This window comes from Anopheles funestus, chromosome X (assembly GCF_943734845.2).
Source record: "Anopheles funestus chromosome X, idAnoFuneDA-416_04, whole genome shotgun sequence".
NCBI classification, from domain to species: Eukaryota; Metazoa; Arthropoda; class Insecta; order Diptera; family Culicidae; genus Anopheles; species Anopheles funestus.
Window position 1 is genome coordinate 13,324,489 of NC_064597.1, and position 15,848 is coordinate 13,340,336.

Sequence of the window (15,848 nt, forward strand, 5' to 3'; positions counted from 1 at the left end):
ATTTTTTACTTATTTTTTTTGACTTATTCCATCATATGTAGGAAACTAGCAGTGCCAGAAGCATGATTGTCCATTGAAATTAGGGGAGTCCGTATTCCTTGTTCGATCCATGCCGATTCCGTTTCGCGTGCTTCCCCTTCCCCTCTTCCCCCAACCCCTCTCTGGTCCCTCTCGCTCCAGGACTGCTGATTCTTTCATGCGCAACCGATTACCGATTCGGTGCACACACAAAAAAAAAACACAGGCTACGAAACGCAGTCACACCGTCACGGTTCACCAGACCCAGGACATCGACATCGGACAATCGTGCCACGAGCGAACCGAACAGCGTTGGTTGGGGGTGCGCCTTCACAAAGTTAAATTCTGTCAAAGTGTTTCGTGTTTGCTGTTTTGTTTCGCTCATGTTTATGTGCACGGTATTTCCCTGTTTCCATGCAAAGGTACACATCCTTCCAGGTCCAGGGGGGGGGGGGGGGAGGTTTGGTGGACAGCAAATGTACGAAGTCGAACCCGTGGCGGAACCGTACGAAATGGAAAAGGACCGCCAGGTGAAAGCGAGACGGTTTCGGGTCCCGACCGACCGATTTGCTATAATGGTAGTGGCGAAAGCGAATCCAAACACCGCACCGAGCGGTGTCCGTAGGGCACAGCGGGTGTACACCGGAAAAGGACGAAACGGTCTAGGACCTTATTTACCCACAGCTTCATCGAGCGGCATGCGCTTGCGTTTCCGGCAGTGTTCTTCGACCGTACGAAGGAAGCGGATCGGTAGAAAAACCCGTCCCCACGAACGAACGCCCAACCTGCAGCATTTTCTCTGCGAGCACCACCGGCAGAACCGTGTGCGTTAATGCCGTGCGACCCTGCGGCTGCTAGAACAGTAGTGCTAGAGTGTACCAATCCTGGCATACTCCAGGCACCGAGAGGTTGTGCTAAACACATTCGACATGTCTCGCGGTCAGGTTCAGGTGTAGTTTCAGTGTAATCTTAAAACTGCTGAACTTCATGAAGAAAGAAGCAAACAGGACAAGCAAAAGTTGTGCAAGAACAGTTTACGGCGTAGTGTGCTGCCGTCTCTTTCGTGGGGAGCCAAATTGCGTCGCACGGTTAAAAGTGTTTGGCATATTCCTGTTCGGCTATCGCGCACTGTAAGGTTCGATTTTGGGGCATTCAGTTTCATACAGCCGGCCGTCAGCCTTGAATGTAAAGCGGGGAGAACCATCGAAAACCTCCGCAAAAAAAAAGATATGCAAACTGCTACGATTGGACGCCATCTTGGAATTGTGTGTGATGCGGTGTGGACCGTTTAGTACAATGTAGCTGATTACGAACATCTTTGTAACGAAAAAACAAAACTATTGAAAATTGGTGATTAAGGAATCGATAAAGGATACTGCTCAGTGTCGTGCTTCTGTTCCATTTACCACAAAATTCGCGTACTGTTCAACTTCCGCTTTTGTGTGCGGAATTCTATACAGCGGTGTTTTGAAATAGTGCTAATTTCTAGAATAACGCTCCTAACGTGTTGTTCTGAGATTAGAGATACAACTTCCGAACTGCTGTACGATGCAGCGTTCGAGCTCACTGTATGTGGCTCCCAACTGTGGAGGGTCGTCCGTAACGATTCCTCCACTGCTAACCACACTCAGCAGTAGCCCGGACCATCACCAGCAGCAGCAACAACAGCACCAACATTACAGCGTCGTCACACCGATCGATACGATTACACTGGAAGCCAATCTCAACAGTCCCACGTCTGGACGAGGTTCGCTTAAGCGTAAACTTCCCATCTCCGAGCTGGAGGATCACTTCCCCGTCTCGGTAACGGTGGCACCGTACACTACCCTGCCAGATACCGTCAGCAATGGACCGCTGGTGACGAAACAGCGTAAGGATGTCGACACCAGCGGTGGTATCGGTGTGGAGCTGCATGAATTCCCCGCTTTCGGGCAAGCCTTCCAGGGTGTGTCCGGCATTGGGCAGTTCTACGTGATTGGACCGAACGATACGAACAACAACAGTCCAGCAAATCCGTTGGGTGATGCGCATGACCAGCATCACCACCAGCTAGCAACGTACATCTACGACGTACCGGGTGGGATTGAAACCTGTGCAGAAGGCACGGAGGTCATACCGATCAGTGAGCATCACCTAACCTCGGCCGTACTCGCACCGGTTGTTAGCGATGTGGTACACCATACGAACGGTATCGTTCTGACCGATATAAGCTCCTCCACCTGGACCAGTACGGCCGAGCTGCTCGATCTGGACCGTAAAGGGTCGTCTGTCTCGACCAACGTGCATCACCATCGCTACTCCATTGTGAATACCGAGCATCATCAGCAGCAACAGCAGCTACAGCAGCAGCAACAACAACATCAACAGAACAGCCATCAACAACATCACCAGCATCATCATCATCAGCAACAGCAGCAACATCCGCATCTTACCTCACACCATCACCATCAGCAGCAGCATCACCATCATCAGCAACATCATCACCACCACCAGCCATTGCTTCATGCACAGCACGGCGGTATCGCGCCGATGCATACACACCATCAACCTCAGCAACAATCGACAACCTCCCCGTCGTCGCCCCGACCTCCACCACCGCCTCCTCCTCCACCACCTCCACCTCCACCACCACCACCACTACCAGCGCCAAACACATCCTCCGCCAATGCCGAACATCTGCACAGCCATCGCAACAATCAAGAAGCGAATCAACAGCAGCAGTACAGCGGTGCTGGTGGTGGTGACAACAGTACCCCGTACGATGGCACCAACAATCAGAGTTCGACCAGCAACTGGTCGAATTCGGGCGAACCGTGTCGTTCCGCCGACGGCAACAGTCCACGCCATAACGAAACGACATCGACGACCCCGTCCAATGCTGGACTAGCGCTCACAAACGGTATGAAGACTCCCGAACGCTTAGGTAAGGATCGCACACTGCACACTAACGTGCTGCAAAAATATGTACACACACACATAATGTGGGTGTATGAGGTCATCTAGCTCTCAAATTAGGGCGAAAGATTTCTATTCTTACTTGAGCTTTCATTGGTGAAGTGATGAGACTTTACACAAACATACGCTCCAGAGCCGGATATCAAATTGGTAAACAATAGATGCAAACACAGGGAGCAATAACGATGCGTAAATGTCGCGTGTGTTCTCCGCTTATGTTTGTTGTACCTAACGTCCATAGGGATCCAGACCTAAAAAAAGGGTTTCACGCTTCACTAAAGTTCCCGGTGAGCAGTGGCGCGTAAAATTGAACCAATTTAACAAGGTTCACGCGCTCCACAATGCACACAATGTTTGGCACATGCCGCACGAAGGTGATGAAATTGAAACAATCAAACAGATAGGTGAATGGTGTGCTATGCGTGAGCCTAGATGTACAGGTGGGAACTGGACATGCGGAGAATGGGAACTCTGAGCGTAACTTCAACCGAACCTAACTGAGCATAACTTCAGGCAAATCACGTCACGGGATGGACACTTTTGTCACCTTCTCTTTACTATCACATCTCGTTCCAGCATCGCAAACACCCGACACTCCAGAAGACTGCAAGAATCTGTCATGGTTGCTAAACTTCAAGCTCGATGACATCCCGAACCTTTCGCCACGCTCCAATCGGAAGCAGCGCTCAAAAGCGTTTGCCGCTGGTGCTGGTGTGGGTACTAACCAGGATGGTGCTGGTGCCGGTGGGAGCAGCAGTATCGGCGGTGAATCCGGCACAGTCGCCATCGAGGAAGGTGATTTGAATGTTGGCGAGAATGTTACGATCGAAAGCAGTAACGGCAAGTCGTAAGTATTAACCGGTCAAGCGTATTCTTCAAGCTCATTGCGTAAACTCATCCGATAATTGTGTTATATCTTTGTGTTTTGTCCACACTTAGACCGAAGAAACCCCCGTTTACCTACACAGAGCTGATAGAGTACGCTCTGGAAGAGCAGGGCGATCTAACTGTTGCAGCTATTTACCAGTGGATCTCGTAAGTATGGGCACGTATGAGTTACAGTATGCACAAAATGGCGATTGTTTACAGACTGGGTATCTAACTAACAAACTCGTAGTATTAGCCACCGGACGCAACTTTACCACTATTTAAACGCTGTTAACACAAACAAGTAAACAATGCAGTCAACACTTAACTTATATATTCACGTCCTCCCGCAGCGGGTGAATGTATCAATTCAAAGATGGCGGCTAGTGAATGTAGCGTCATGGAGGTGTATGAGACATTTAAAGTCTGAAGCTCCTGCGATTCTATTACAACAGGATCTGTTCATTTGTCTTCCATATTTCTACAAAGTGTCTACTTTTCTTTTTTTTAAAAAGCGTCTTGTATGATTTGAGGTAGTTCTCGCTTTGTACATAATGGTCAAGCTCGCTCTTGATTGGTCAGTGACGGTTATCATCGCACTGGACCAACGACCAGTACCCGTACACCAACTTAGTCAGTTCCCTATTGCGGTTTTCTATTCTTTTGTGTGTATGTGTGTGTGTGTGCCCCATTAGCCCTCCTTTGCCAGCAGTTCTTGTTGCACCGTGCGGGTTTCCTTCGCAGGTTAGCACGTTGTGCGCAGGTCTGCGAACGTCCTTCCAACTGTACCAAAAAGGACAAAAACAAAACACGCAAGCAAGCATCTATCTACCCATACCCTTCGCGCAAAATAAAAAAAAAAACATGGACGTTCGTGCCCTTTCATACCTTTGCGAACCTAATGTACGCGTGCGGTGTCCCCCCATTTATTTGTATGCTTCGATGGACGCGCGATGTAAAAACGGTGCGCACTCCCGTAAGATCCATTTTGTTTCTCCCGGACCGGATATTCCACCCTTGGTCGCTGCTTGGTCGCGGCACACACCGCTTGAAAGTACTTGTATGGTGTGAAGGGGGCACCAATGTGAAGGGAAAGGGGAGAGGGAGCTGGGTAGGAGGAACAATTTTCCATTTTCTTTTCTCCCGATTTTCGGGTGACATTGCGCACCCCATTTTTTTGCTGCTATTGGTGGTGACACTCGCTACTGCGGTTGTGTGTTTTGGTTTTTTTATTTTATTTTTCATGATAAAATTCTTAGAAGTAAATATTTGGAATACCTAATAACTTGATGCGTTTACTATTATTTTGTTTTCGTATTATTTGTAATATAAACTTATAAAGCAAAGTGTATAAGAGAGTAAACAATGTTTTATAGCACTTTTTATGGCAAGTGACAATTAGTATAACGAACCCATCACGCAATCCGCATACCATCCTCATGCAATCAGATCGGACGAAGTAGACCTGACCTGATCAGGAAATCGTGTCACGCTTACCAGAGTAAGCATTTTATTACCATTCGCGCGTTCACAGGAAGGAAATGCATAAAACGTGCTATCGTATTATGATAGTTTGCTACGATAGCGGGTGTACTGTGCGCAGGCACCAACCGCAAGTATCACCAACCGTTAGCCAATGGTGACAAATGTACCTTCGACGCTTTACCGAGAAGTTAGGGAGATTACTATGTGTGGGCGTGCGTGATGAAAAATGGTAGCCATTAGTGAGGTTCCGTCAAACGTAGTGTAACAACCGTGGTAGTACAATGCATTAATCATTTTCCACGTCTAGTTGTTTCCAGTTTGACAGATACTGGTTGACGGTTTGCTATAATAGTAATGTATCGTTACACGTAAGATGAAACAACAAAAATACATTTACGGATATTTAAATTTTCATTTAACAATAGAGCAAGGGGATTCAGCGGTGGAAATTAATTACCCAGCATGATTTAAAACATGCGTGTCCCAAAAAACTCCATAACACTTCCGCACCAGATGCACGGCTCAAGTTCAATCGATCATAAATCGAACGATATGATCCACTTGTACTGTGCGATGTACCTCGCATCTACCCCGCCCATGGAACTCTCAATTTCCCGCGGCGTTCCAATAACTACAACAACAAAACCACCCTTACCGTTAAAAGTTACTCACTTACCTTACTGGAGACGCATCGTCAGAGAACAGTACCATGAGTGACAACCGCAACCGGGCAATAGTGCTGGGGTGTTTGGCGGAGCAGCTAGTAGTCTCAGGTCAATTTCCATTTTATCGCTACTTTGCACACGAACCCAAAACGGAGGCTTCCCTTTCCACCTGAATGAACATTGGTGAACGTGAAGAAGGAAATATTCTTCCTCCAACCCTAAAAAAACGAAGAAAAAAAAGGAAAAGGGAAAAAAAATTATTATACCAAAAATAAGCTGCACCGACCGACAATCTAGAGGAGTGGCCCATCTATCTATTCTCGAAAGGGTCCCAAAACCCGGCAGGACCTGTTCCTTGCGCACCAACATCGCAAGGGTTCCCGTGAAATATGGGAAACAGATATGTGGCACCGATCGCATGTCACCTGTTCGTTCACGGACCTCGTTTCTGGATCCGCTTTTGGGGAAGTGTAGAACGCAAGGTGTAGATGCCCTGGGCACATTATTTTTCTATTATACTGTCCCATTCCCCAGTCCTCTCCTTCCATGTCTATGTGACGCGAGCAATCGATGGTTTCCGGTTGATTGGCTTCCAAAATCTGGTGCAAACTCAACCCAATATGCAACCCCCAGGTGCACAACCCGGTGCAAAAGCAAACCCCTCTGACAGGTCCGGTAAGGAAGAATGTTCTAGTGCGCTTCTAACCGGTCTCGGGATATGGTTGGGATGATTGAGCTTAGTGCTTGGTACATTGCTCACGGGGTATGTCTGCATAATAGCCCAGAGTTGTACTTCCTTTCTTCTGCTTACCTGCGCAGGTTACATGTCTTTCCAACTTTTTTTTTTCTTTTTGAATACGATTGCTCTATCCCTATCCTGGACTCCATTAGTACATGCAAACCCCCGGACAAAGGACAACGGTGCAAAGATGTTCCGTGTCCGTACAGTTTCAACTACATTGTGGCTAAGATACGCCCGCCCTCTAGCTTTCATCTTCTTCCGAAAGCAAATGACTTTGCTATAATCCGTGCCCCATCACGCAGTCCGCTGTCGCTGCAAACCCCCCCAAAAGCCCCGTCCAAAAAGCCCCGTTAAGCCATCAACGTCAATCGTAGTGGCTGATTTATAACGCTGTCATTCCATTTTTCATTTTCGCTTTTGCACCTCCACCAACCGTTCGTACGGTGCGCGGTGTAAGGAGTAGAACCCGCCACGGACGCAAATCCGCAACCGAACAACTGCAACGGAAGCACCGTTGCGTAGGGTGTAAAGACTTCATTACAAAACTGCACACGGAAAATCGCTTTCCTTCTTCGGGTGGAAAAAGCTCCAGTCGGTTTTTTTGGGTACGTGCATTACAGCACAGGAAGTATGCCGGAAAAGCCGGGAAATCGGGGTAGAAGGAATGGTGAGGCAGCTCCTTTTAGCAGGCGTATGATTTATTCGGATATTTATGACCGTACCGGAGCAGAGCCTTTTGGGGTGCTTTGGCGCGGAAGCAGCTGGCAAGCACCAGCAGGACGAGCAAGAAGATTTATAGACATCCTGCTTGGTGTAGCGCCTGGTAAACTGTCAGACGCGAAGACACAGCTATTTACAATAAGGAGGAAAAAAACAAATATAGAAACGATTCAAAACGAGTTTCTCGTTATTTACGTAACATATTATCCTTATCTTCATTTTAAGATCGTACCCCATTTACGTGTTCGGCTTGGCGGCCATCATTTTTATAGCAACTGTAACGTATAGTAACTGTAACTGATAACGCTTTGTGGAGGAAATTTTTAAAGATAACGCACGTTTGTGGTAGTAAGCACAGTCAGATTACTAGTACCGTCGTTTTTTGGCAGGAAAAAAATCGATGTCATTGATAATTGATTCTAACCTTCCAGTCTGAAATCTTCTGAACGGTCAACGCTCAAGTGAACAATGTAATTAACGTATTGCCAGTATACTTCTGCGAGATAATGATGGCAATATGAAGCTTGCAGTACACGCATGATAAAGGTAGTATTACCTCATTGAAAGTTCCAAAGAAAAGTTCAATTTTATGCCATTACACAACGTCCACTAATAGTCCAACAACAAGTAGTTGAACCGTTGAAGATGCATAGTTTAACAAAAAATCGATCCAATCGATTAAAATCCGCTCTCACACACACACAGAAGAGCGACAGCAAAAGGAGCTAGCAGTTGCACAAAAGGTGAAATAGTACAAACGTTCTGACAATGGCGGAATGGATCCAAGATTTGGAGCAAAATTGTCGCTGCTTTGCCCAAAGTTTGCCCAGCACTGAGGGACGGACCACGAACCACTATCGAATGCTATAATGGACATGACGGGGCACAAAAAGAAAATGGCCCTACTACTCCCACTCTACCTTTAACCAGTGCTTTTTGGGGAGTTGCTGTATTTTTCGTTTTGTTTTGCGTTGTGGAAGAAGCTTCTTCTGGTTCGCTCGAACTGTGCCGATGACTAGAACCGACTCGAACTGTCATCAAGGTCTGAAGCAGAAAGGGAAGTTATTGAACGACGTAGGGTTTGGGGTGCACGTGTCCGCTACCGTTGAAATGGCACCCCCACAATCGGACCAGCATCGTATTATGAAAGCTACCCAAAAAATGCGAACAAGCCCAAAAAACCGAAATAGACAAACAACAAAAAACACTCCACACACAAATCAGCAAACCACTGTCGGGCGTTCAGTGCAAATGTCAAACGGAGTGGAGCAAGGTTCCCCAGGAGGATGTGCCAATCTTATCGAAGAATGGCACACGATTTCAAGAAGAAAAAAACGAAACAAAAATGGCGTAAGCAGGACACCAAGCGTGAGCGGGAAGAATACGAGCATAAGAAAGTTAAACTGATGGGCAAACGAAGGATGGGGAGCTGCCTTTGGTGGGAAATGGTAGAGGAAAGTGAAGGAAAAAAGTCACAAAAAACCACGCCAACAAGGAGGTTAAAATAAGGTGAAGAAAGTAGAATGAAATGTACTTTTTTGCGTGCTGGTGTGGTATTAGTGGTGACGTTAGCGGTAGCTGTAGTAGTGCCATGCTAAAAACTATTTCCGAGCTGAAGCGATGTATGTAGAAGACACACAAAAAAACATAAACAGTCTAACTTTAAAAGAAATGAAGGAGAATTACTTCTTTCAGGACATTGTAGATGACTGGGCACAGGGTAAATAATTTTCAACTAGAAATACATTACAGTACCATTACAGTTGAAGCATGTTAAAAAAACTTTTTTCAACTACACTGTCACTTTCATCTGGCCGGACACGTCAACTGTGACAGTTTCAAATGAATTACTAATGTTTACACTATACAGCTGTCAAAATCTGATGTTCTCAGAAACTATATTACAAACCTTTCTGCATACGTAATACTTGTGTATTTTTATCTCGCTCTCTCGCTCGCTCTCTCTCTCTCTCTTGCTCTCATTCTTTTTCATCAGTGATGAAGTATCAGTTGCACGCAACACCTAAAGTGATTAATTCACTGCACCGTCATCAGTGTCAGTGGGTATGTGTGGGTGTGTAACCCATTTCGAACCGAAAATGGCAAAAGGCTACCGGTGACGCAGGTGCGTTTGTCTGACATTGCCTGAAAAGCGTAATTAAACCCACAGATAGGGGGAAAAACAGTGTGCCAGTGCATCCATAACCGCGGTACTCGCTAAGTTGTGAAATGGTATATCGCTTACGCTGAAAACCATTGAACCGTGTAATCAGTTTCACGACCGGTACCGGTGACCCATCTCTCATCCAGCGGCACCGGTCGGTCGGTGGTACCACACCCTACATTCATCACGGTTCACCGATTCGCTCACGGTGGAAGTTTAATTTAGCATCATATGTTCCCCCGTGCCAGGACAAAATCTTCCTACCCTGGTTCGCGGATCCCCAAAAGCGGGACAGTTGACATGAACAACGTAACGTGCACACCACCGCGCATACTGCACCAGGACGGTTAAAAGGGTGATTGCTTCCGGTCACCTATATTGAACCATTTTAATAGATACGATGTTTGTTGTTTTATGATCTCACCTTTTCTCTTTCTCTCTTTCTCTCTTTCTCTCTCTCTCTCTTTCTCTCTCTTTCTCTGCGCTCCGTGTGTGTGTTTTCCACTGTGCAACACGTGCCACACAACCAACATAGTGATCACTTTCCGTACTACAAATCGCATGACGACCGTTGGAAGAACTCCGTACGCCATAACCTGTCGATAAATCCACACTTCCGCAAGGGTCGCAAATCGTCCCACGGTTCCGGCCACCTATGGACAATCTCTAGTCGCAACTCGGAGGATAATTTTCTCGCCTGGGAACATGTACGTACCGTATGCCGTATCAAGCCATCAAGGCACAGTCACCATAATGTTGCTTCCATTTTCTTACCACAGAAAAAACAACGCTTCGAATGGTTTTTCAAGATGGAAGCGAATGCGCGCATGCGAGAAGTGGGAACGAATGACACGATGACGGATGCGGAGGTTGCGGCGGCGACAGCCAGTTTGGCACAGTATGTGCCGAAATCTCCAACCACAGGCTCACCGGTGAATCAGGTAAGCGCGGTTTATAAAGTGTTGCTGCAGTAGCTCTTGCTGACAGGGATAGATGACTAACCCCTTTTTCCAAGATATTCGGTCGATGACTGATTTCCTTTGTGTTCTTTTTCGTATTATCAGGAACACTTGTGACTATTTTGACAGCTTAGAATTGAAAAATGAAAAGCTACTCACATAGTGTTACTCCTCCATGAGATTCCAAACACAGCCAAAAGAATCACAGATCTTCAATTAACGTACTAATTGTCAGTAGCGGATCTAACGGTGGGCGGAGTAGACAGCCGCCTAGGGTCCCGTCGCTTGGAGGGGCGACAGAACATTTCATACGTAACGGAGGCCGAGCAGAAGTCCATCCCCCTCCCCCCTCGTCGACTGTCTGCTTGAACTCGAACACTAGAGGCCCCTTTAAAACCCCTGAGCGAACGTTTTCCAAAGAATCATATGGATAGCCAGGGCCCCAAGATTGCGACAATGCGATTTTTTGTACTCTATCATCGGCGGTGGTTTGGCGCACAAAGGCGGTGACGCGGTTGTGAATTAGTAGACCCTCTCGCTTAATCCTACAGAGCAGCCAGGGGCCCCTTTAAACCGAGAACGAACGTTTTCCAAGGAATGATGTGGCATTATCAATAGGTTGTTTTTCCTTAAAAACCATATGCACAGGTTTGCGAGTGTGTTTGGCTAGCGGTATTTACCTGAACACACACCCCCCCCCCCCCCCTCCCACATCGTCTGCGTAGTTGTAGGAGCCCCGAGCAGGTGCAGTAGGGGCCTCCAAAAATACCTCCCCCCCGTTCAGCACTTTTCAAAACAGTTAACTCCCCGGTCAGTTTTTTTTTTCAAAATTCAATTTATCGACAGTGCGACTATACTTTTGAGGCCCCTATTACCATTCCGCTTAGGGCGTCCGAGAAACTTTATCCGCCACTGCTAATTGTCCAGGTACTCTAAACCATAGGCACCAAATGATCTGAATGAACGTTTAATCCGAGATCTGATTATGTATCAGTACGAACGAGGTCAATCTCCAACTGGAGTTTGAATCTCTGGAGGAGAACAAGTGTCATAAGTTGTTGCCCGTGTGTATCTTCTACTTGATCATCTACTCCACTCTAGTCAAAAGCCTACAAGGTGTCCTACGAAGTCGCTGCTTCTCTGCTGCTCCCTTTAAACATCACGCTCTTTGTTTTTGCAGTGTCTGGAGACGTTAAATTCTGGTGCTTCCGAAGCGCATCGCCAGCATATGTCACATGCAATGCAGTCCCAGCAGCAGCAGCAACAGCACCAACATCAACAACATCAACAGCAGCATCATCACCATCATCATCCGCAGCAGCAGATAACTGCAACGTACCATGAGGCCCAAACGTTGTACGCGGACATCATTACTAGTGCGCAGTTTAAGGTTACAACAAGAACGGAAGAGATCAAGCATCCGGACGATGATACCTTCAACGGTTTGCGACGTGGAGGCGACATACAGATCGATCGTCCAACGCAAACGATCCAGACGTACGAGATGCTAGATTCTGGTATGTGCGCCCGTAACTATCGTGTCAGGTTTGTCTCTCTCTCTACATTGCTTTTCTTTTACAACACGCGTATATAGCGGAGTATAATATTGCCGACTACCTGAACCCGGTGCCCAAGGAAGAAATCGTGCAGGAGTGTGGACTACGATCGGTAGCACTCGATCCGGCCGAGCTCGGTATCAACATACCGTCCGCTACCGGACAGGAAGACGACATACTGTTCGATGACTTCAATCTGAACTACTTCGGCAACAACATCATGACCTGACGACGTGCTCCATCACAGCAACTGCAGCAGCATCCACCAACCGTACTAGTTGCTCCCTTGCTCGAACCAGTCTTTGCACCCTGCCATTCGTTACCGATCGATGGTACCGTGCAGCAGATAGTCGCCATGATACCAACCAGCATGGTCACGCCGACGGTTACCGTCAGTGCGTCACACGAACCATTACCGGAGGACGATTTACCGACCTAGTCTCGATACGGCTCCCCTATAGCATCTATGCACCATACGTAACCTTCAATCCATCATTTGAGGTTAGCAACACAGATGGAAGATAGTTGACGACGAGTACTATAACCTTATTAGTTTGTGCCATACTCAAGCCCATTAGTTTTAGCGTACTTGCGTTAAAGAAACTTTAGTAAAAAAAATACTGTGTGTGCGTGTGTTGGAGTAAGTGTTTGTGTATGCGCGTGTGTGTGTGCGAGTTTGTGTAATTTGGTTGAGTTATCAGGTAGAAAAGAGAGAATACGAGTTTTTTTTCGCACGCGAATCAAATGCGACTTTTGGGTGTCAGACATTTTCTATGGATTTGAGTCGAGGAGTTTATGTCCCCAGAATAAAAAAAACAAAACAAATTAGCGATTTTCCTTTCCGAAGCAATTGTTTCCCTTCGTTTCGTGCTTACAGCAGCTGTTCGTTCTTCTAGTCAAAGTCACACATTATCTACAAACAAACAGACAAAACAAAATGGTTGCTTCTATCCGGAGGTAAACTATAATGGTGGCTTAACACACAGAACAATCAACGTTCATTCGGCGTTACCAAAGCACACGTCTAAATTTGTAGATTCTACTCTTGTGGTAAGAAAAATATCAAACGCAACAAAACCCATTCGTGCCATTGTAATCACTCTGTCACATCTTACCTTTTAACAACACTGTTTCGTAATTACTGTTCCGGATCGTATTTCTACCGAGTTTAACTATTATTAATACTACCTAGTGAATCAACAATCGATACAACTTGTTTTATAAATAAATGGCATTAAAAGAAAGGCAATGGTACCAACAAATTAATCATTTCCTCCTGTATTGGGTAAGCGTTTCTCATTATCTGTCATCCGATTTTTCTCGAAATTTCTTCGTCATGCATACACCATCGCGAATTTTATCATTTGTCCATAGACCATTTTTGAGGAGGAATACAATATATATAAAGATTGTTCGTAGCTCTAAAGGGTGCTTGTTAGGGACGCGTGTGGTTTCAATGATTGCTCTACTCGGACTGGTTTATTCTCTCTAAATTTTGTTCTTATTCTAGTTCTTCTTTGTTATTCGTTAATTCAAAGTTCATTATAGCATCTCCCATAACTTAGTATAAATGTAAACATCCAACATTCCGACCACCTAAAATCCGTTATTTTACTTAAGTGGTAATTTTACTTAATCTTGAGTTCAATTCATTATTTCGTAACGGCGTTATAACAACTAGTATTCCGAGTTGTAACTTAAAGTAAGTAATCAATTTCATATTTTACTGCAACCTAATTCCCTTTCCGATATTTTAAATTCACTCAGATTCCTCTTACGAGACGCTCTAGTTCCTGCTATCTGCCCTTTACCCCCTAATTTTCCGTTGGTAATATGCTTAATTTAACCACAGGACGCTTTACGTTCGACGCTTGTGCAGTGCGCAACGTGACCACTCTGACGACTCCATCCTTGCCTGGATGTACTTCAGTTATGCGTGCTAGCGGCCACTTCATCGGAGGCATGTTGTCTTCATGGAGTATTACAAGCATTCCAGGCTTGATCGGAACAGCGGGGTTGTGCCATTTTGTCCTTGCTCTTAGCTGTTGCAAGTACTCGCGCTGCCACCGCGACCAGAAGTGCTGAAGCCTTTGTTGCATCACACGCCAATGATTCAATCGATTTTCTGGTATGTCCTTCAAGTCAATTTCTGAAATATATTTCAAATGAGAACCGGTTAGAAAATGACTTGGAGTAAGGGCTTCTAAATCAGTCGAATCCGCAGATAACTCAGTGAGTGGGCGTGAATTGAGGCACGCCTCAATTTCCGTCAGCAGTGTTGTCAGGTCTTCGTAGCTTGCCGCAGCTGTACCCAGGACTCTGATTAGATGATATTTCATGGAACGTACAGCTGCTTCCCACAAGCCTCCAAAGTGCGGGGCTCGTGGAGGGATGAACTTCCATTTTATTCCTCTTTCCGCCGTCCAGTTGGTGATTGCCTCCTTATGGTTTGACGACTGGAGTAACTCATGCAGCCGCTGAAGTTCATTCGCGGCACCCTTGAAGTTTGTTCCGTTGTCAGAGTTGATCTCTGATACTGCTCCTCGCCGTGAAACAAATCTTCTAAGAGCCGCTAAAAACGCTGCAGTACTTAAGTCAGAAACTAACTCTAGATGCACGGCACGTGTAACAAAGCATACGAACACTGCTATGAACGCCTTGGTTGGTGCTGCTCGTCGGTGATGTGCCCTTATCATTACCGGTCCGCAATAATCAACTCCTGATATCGCGAAAGGTCGCGCCTTATTCACACGTGTAGTCGGAAGAGGAGCCATGGGTTGTATAATTAACTTCGGTTTGGACTTGAAGCACCTTATACATTGATGGTAAGCTCGCCTCACTACTGATCTTGCTCCCATGATCCAAAATCGCTGTCTGATGGTCGTTATCATTAATTGTGGTCCAGCGTGCAATAATTCGGCATGATAATGTTCGGCTAACAGTTTCGCTAACGCATGACGTTTGGCGATTACTATTGGATACTTAACGTCTTCTGAAAGCTTTGCATTTCCAATACGGGTCTGCACTCTCAGGATACCCTTGTCGTCTACTGTAACATTGCATCCTTTCAGCAACGATGTTGTAGCTATGTTCTTTCCCGTACCTAGTGTCTTCAGTTCTTCGGCGAAACTATCTCGTTGAGCGATACGACAAATTGCGTCTTCTGCATGCCTTAGCTCTTCAGACGTCAGCGCTGTTGATTCCCCTTGATGATTTTGTTTCCGCAAAGCAGCAATGTAACGCAAGCAATATGCAATCACTCTTCTCAATTTCGCGTATGTTGAATATCGCGAAAATATTCGATCTGAGAAACTCTCTTCTTTCTCGGACATTACTAACAGCGTGGTTGCACGCTGTTCCTCTACAATTGTCAGTTTACCCACAGGAGGTTCTGGCCACTGATCTTCAGATTGGGAAAGCCAACCAGGCCCCGACCACCATAGTGCACTCTGCTGCAAGAATTCTTCCGGATCACATCCTCTCGATGCCAAATCGCTTGGATTTTCCTTACCAGGAACATGTCTCCACTCTACCCCTCTGGTTAACGCCTGAATCTTTGCAGTCCTGTTGGCAACAAAAGTTTTCCAACGAGAGTGTGGCGATTGAATCCAATGCCATGTCGTGAGAAAATCAGTCCACATGTAGCAAGACACATCGGTTACCAACGCCTCCTTCACCACACTATACAATCTACTTCCAAGTAATGCTCCACACAAT

General features: G+C 46.1%; 1 protein-coding gene across 2 annotated transcripts; it reads left to right on the forward strand.

Moving 5' to 3' along the window:
* The first annotated feature begins 581 nt into the window (after positions 1-581).
* LOC125762362 (uncharacterized protein DDB_G0290301-like) lies at positions 582-13,733 on the forward strand. 2 transcript variants are annotated; one of them, XM_049424479.1, is made up of 7 exons: positions 582-2,941; positions 3,550-3,820; positions 3,913-4,008; positions 10,152-10,323; positions 10,396-10,557; positions 11,756-12,092; positions 12,170-13,733. In XM_049424479.1, the coding sequence occupies exons 1-7, from the start codon at positions 1,567-1,569 to the stop codon at positions 12,358-12,360; spliced, it is 2,604 nt and encodes an 867-aa protein (XP_049280436.1). In that variant the 5' UTR covers positions 582-1,566; the 3' UTR covers positions 12,361-13,733. The 2 variants fall into 2 exon arrangements, with proteins under 2 accessions (XP_049280436.1, XP_049280351.1); XM_049424394.1 differs by having other exon boundaries at positions 10,152-10,557.
* Positions 13,734-15,848: the final 2,115 nt, after the last annotated feature.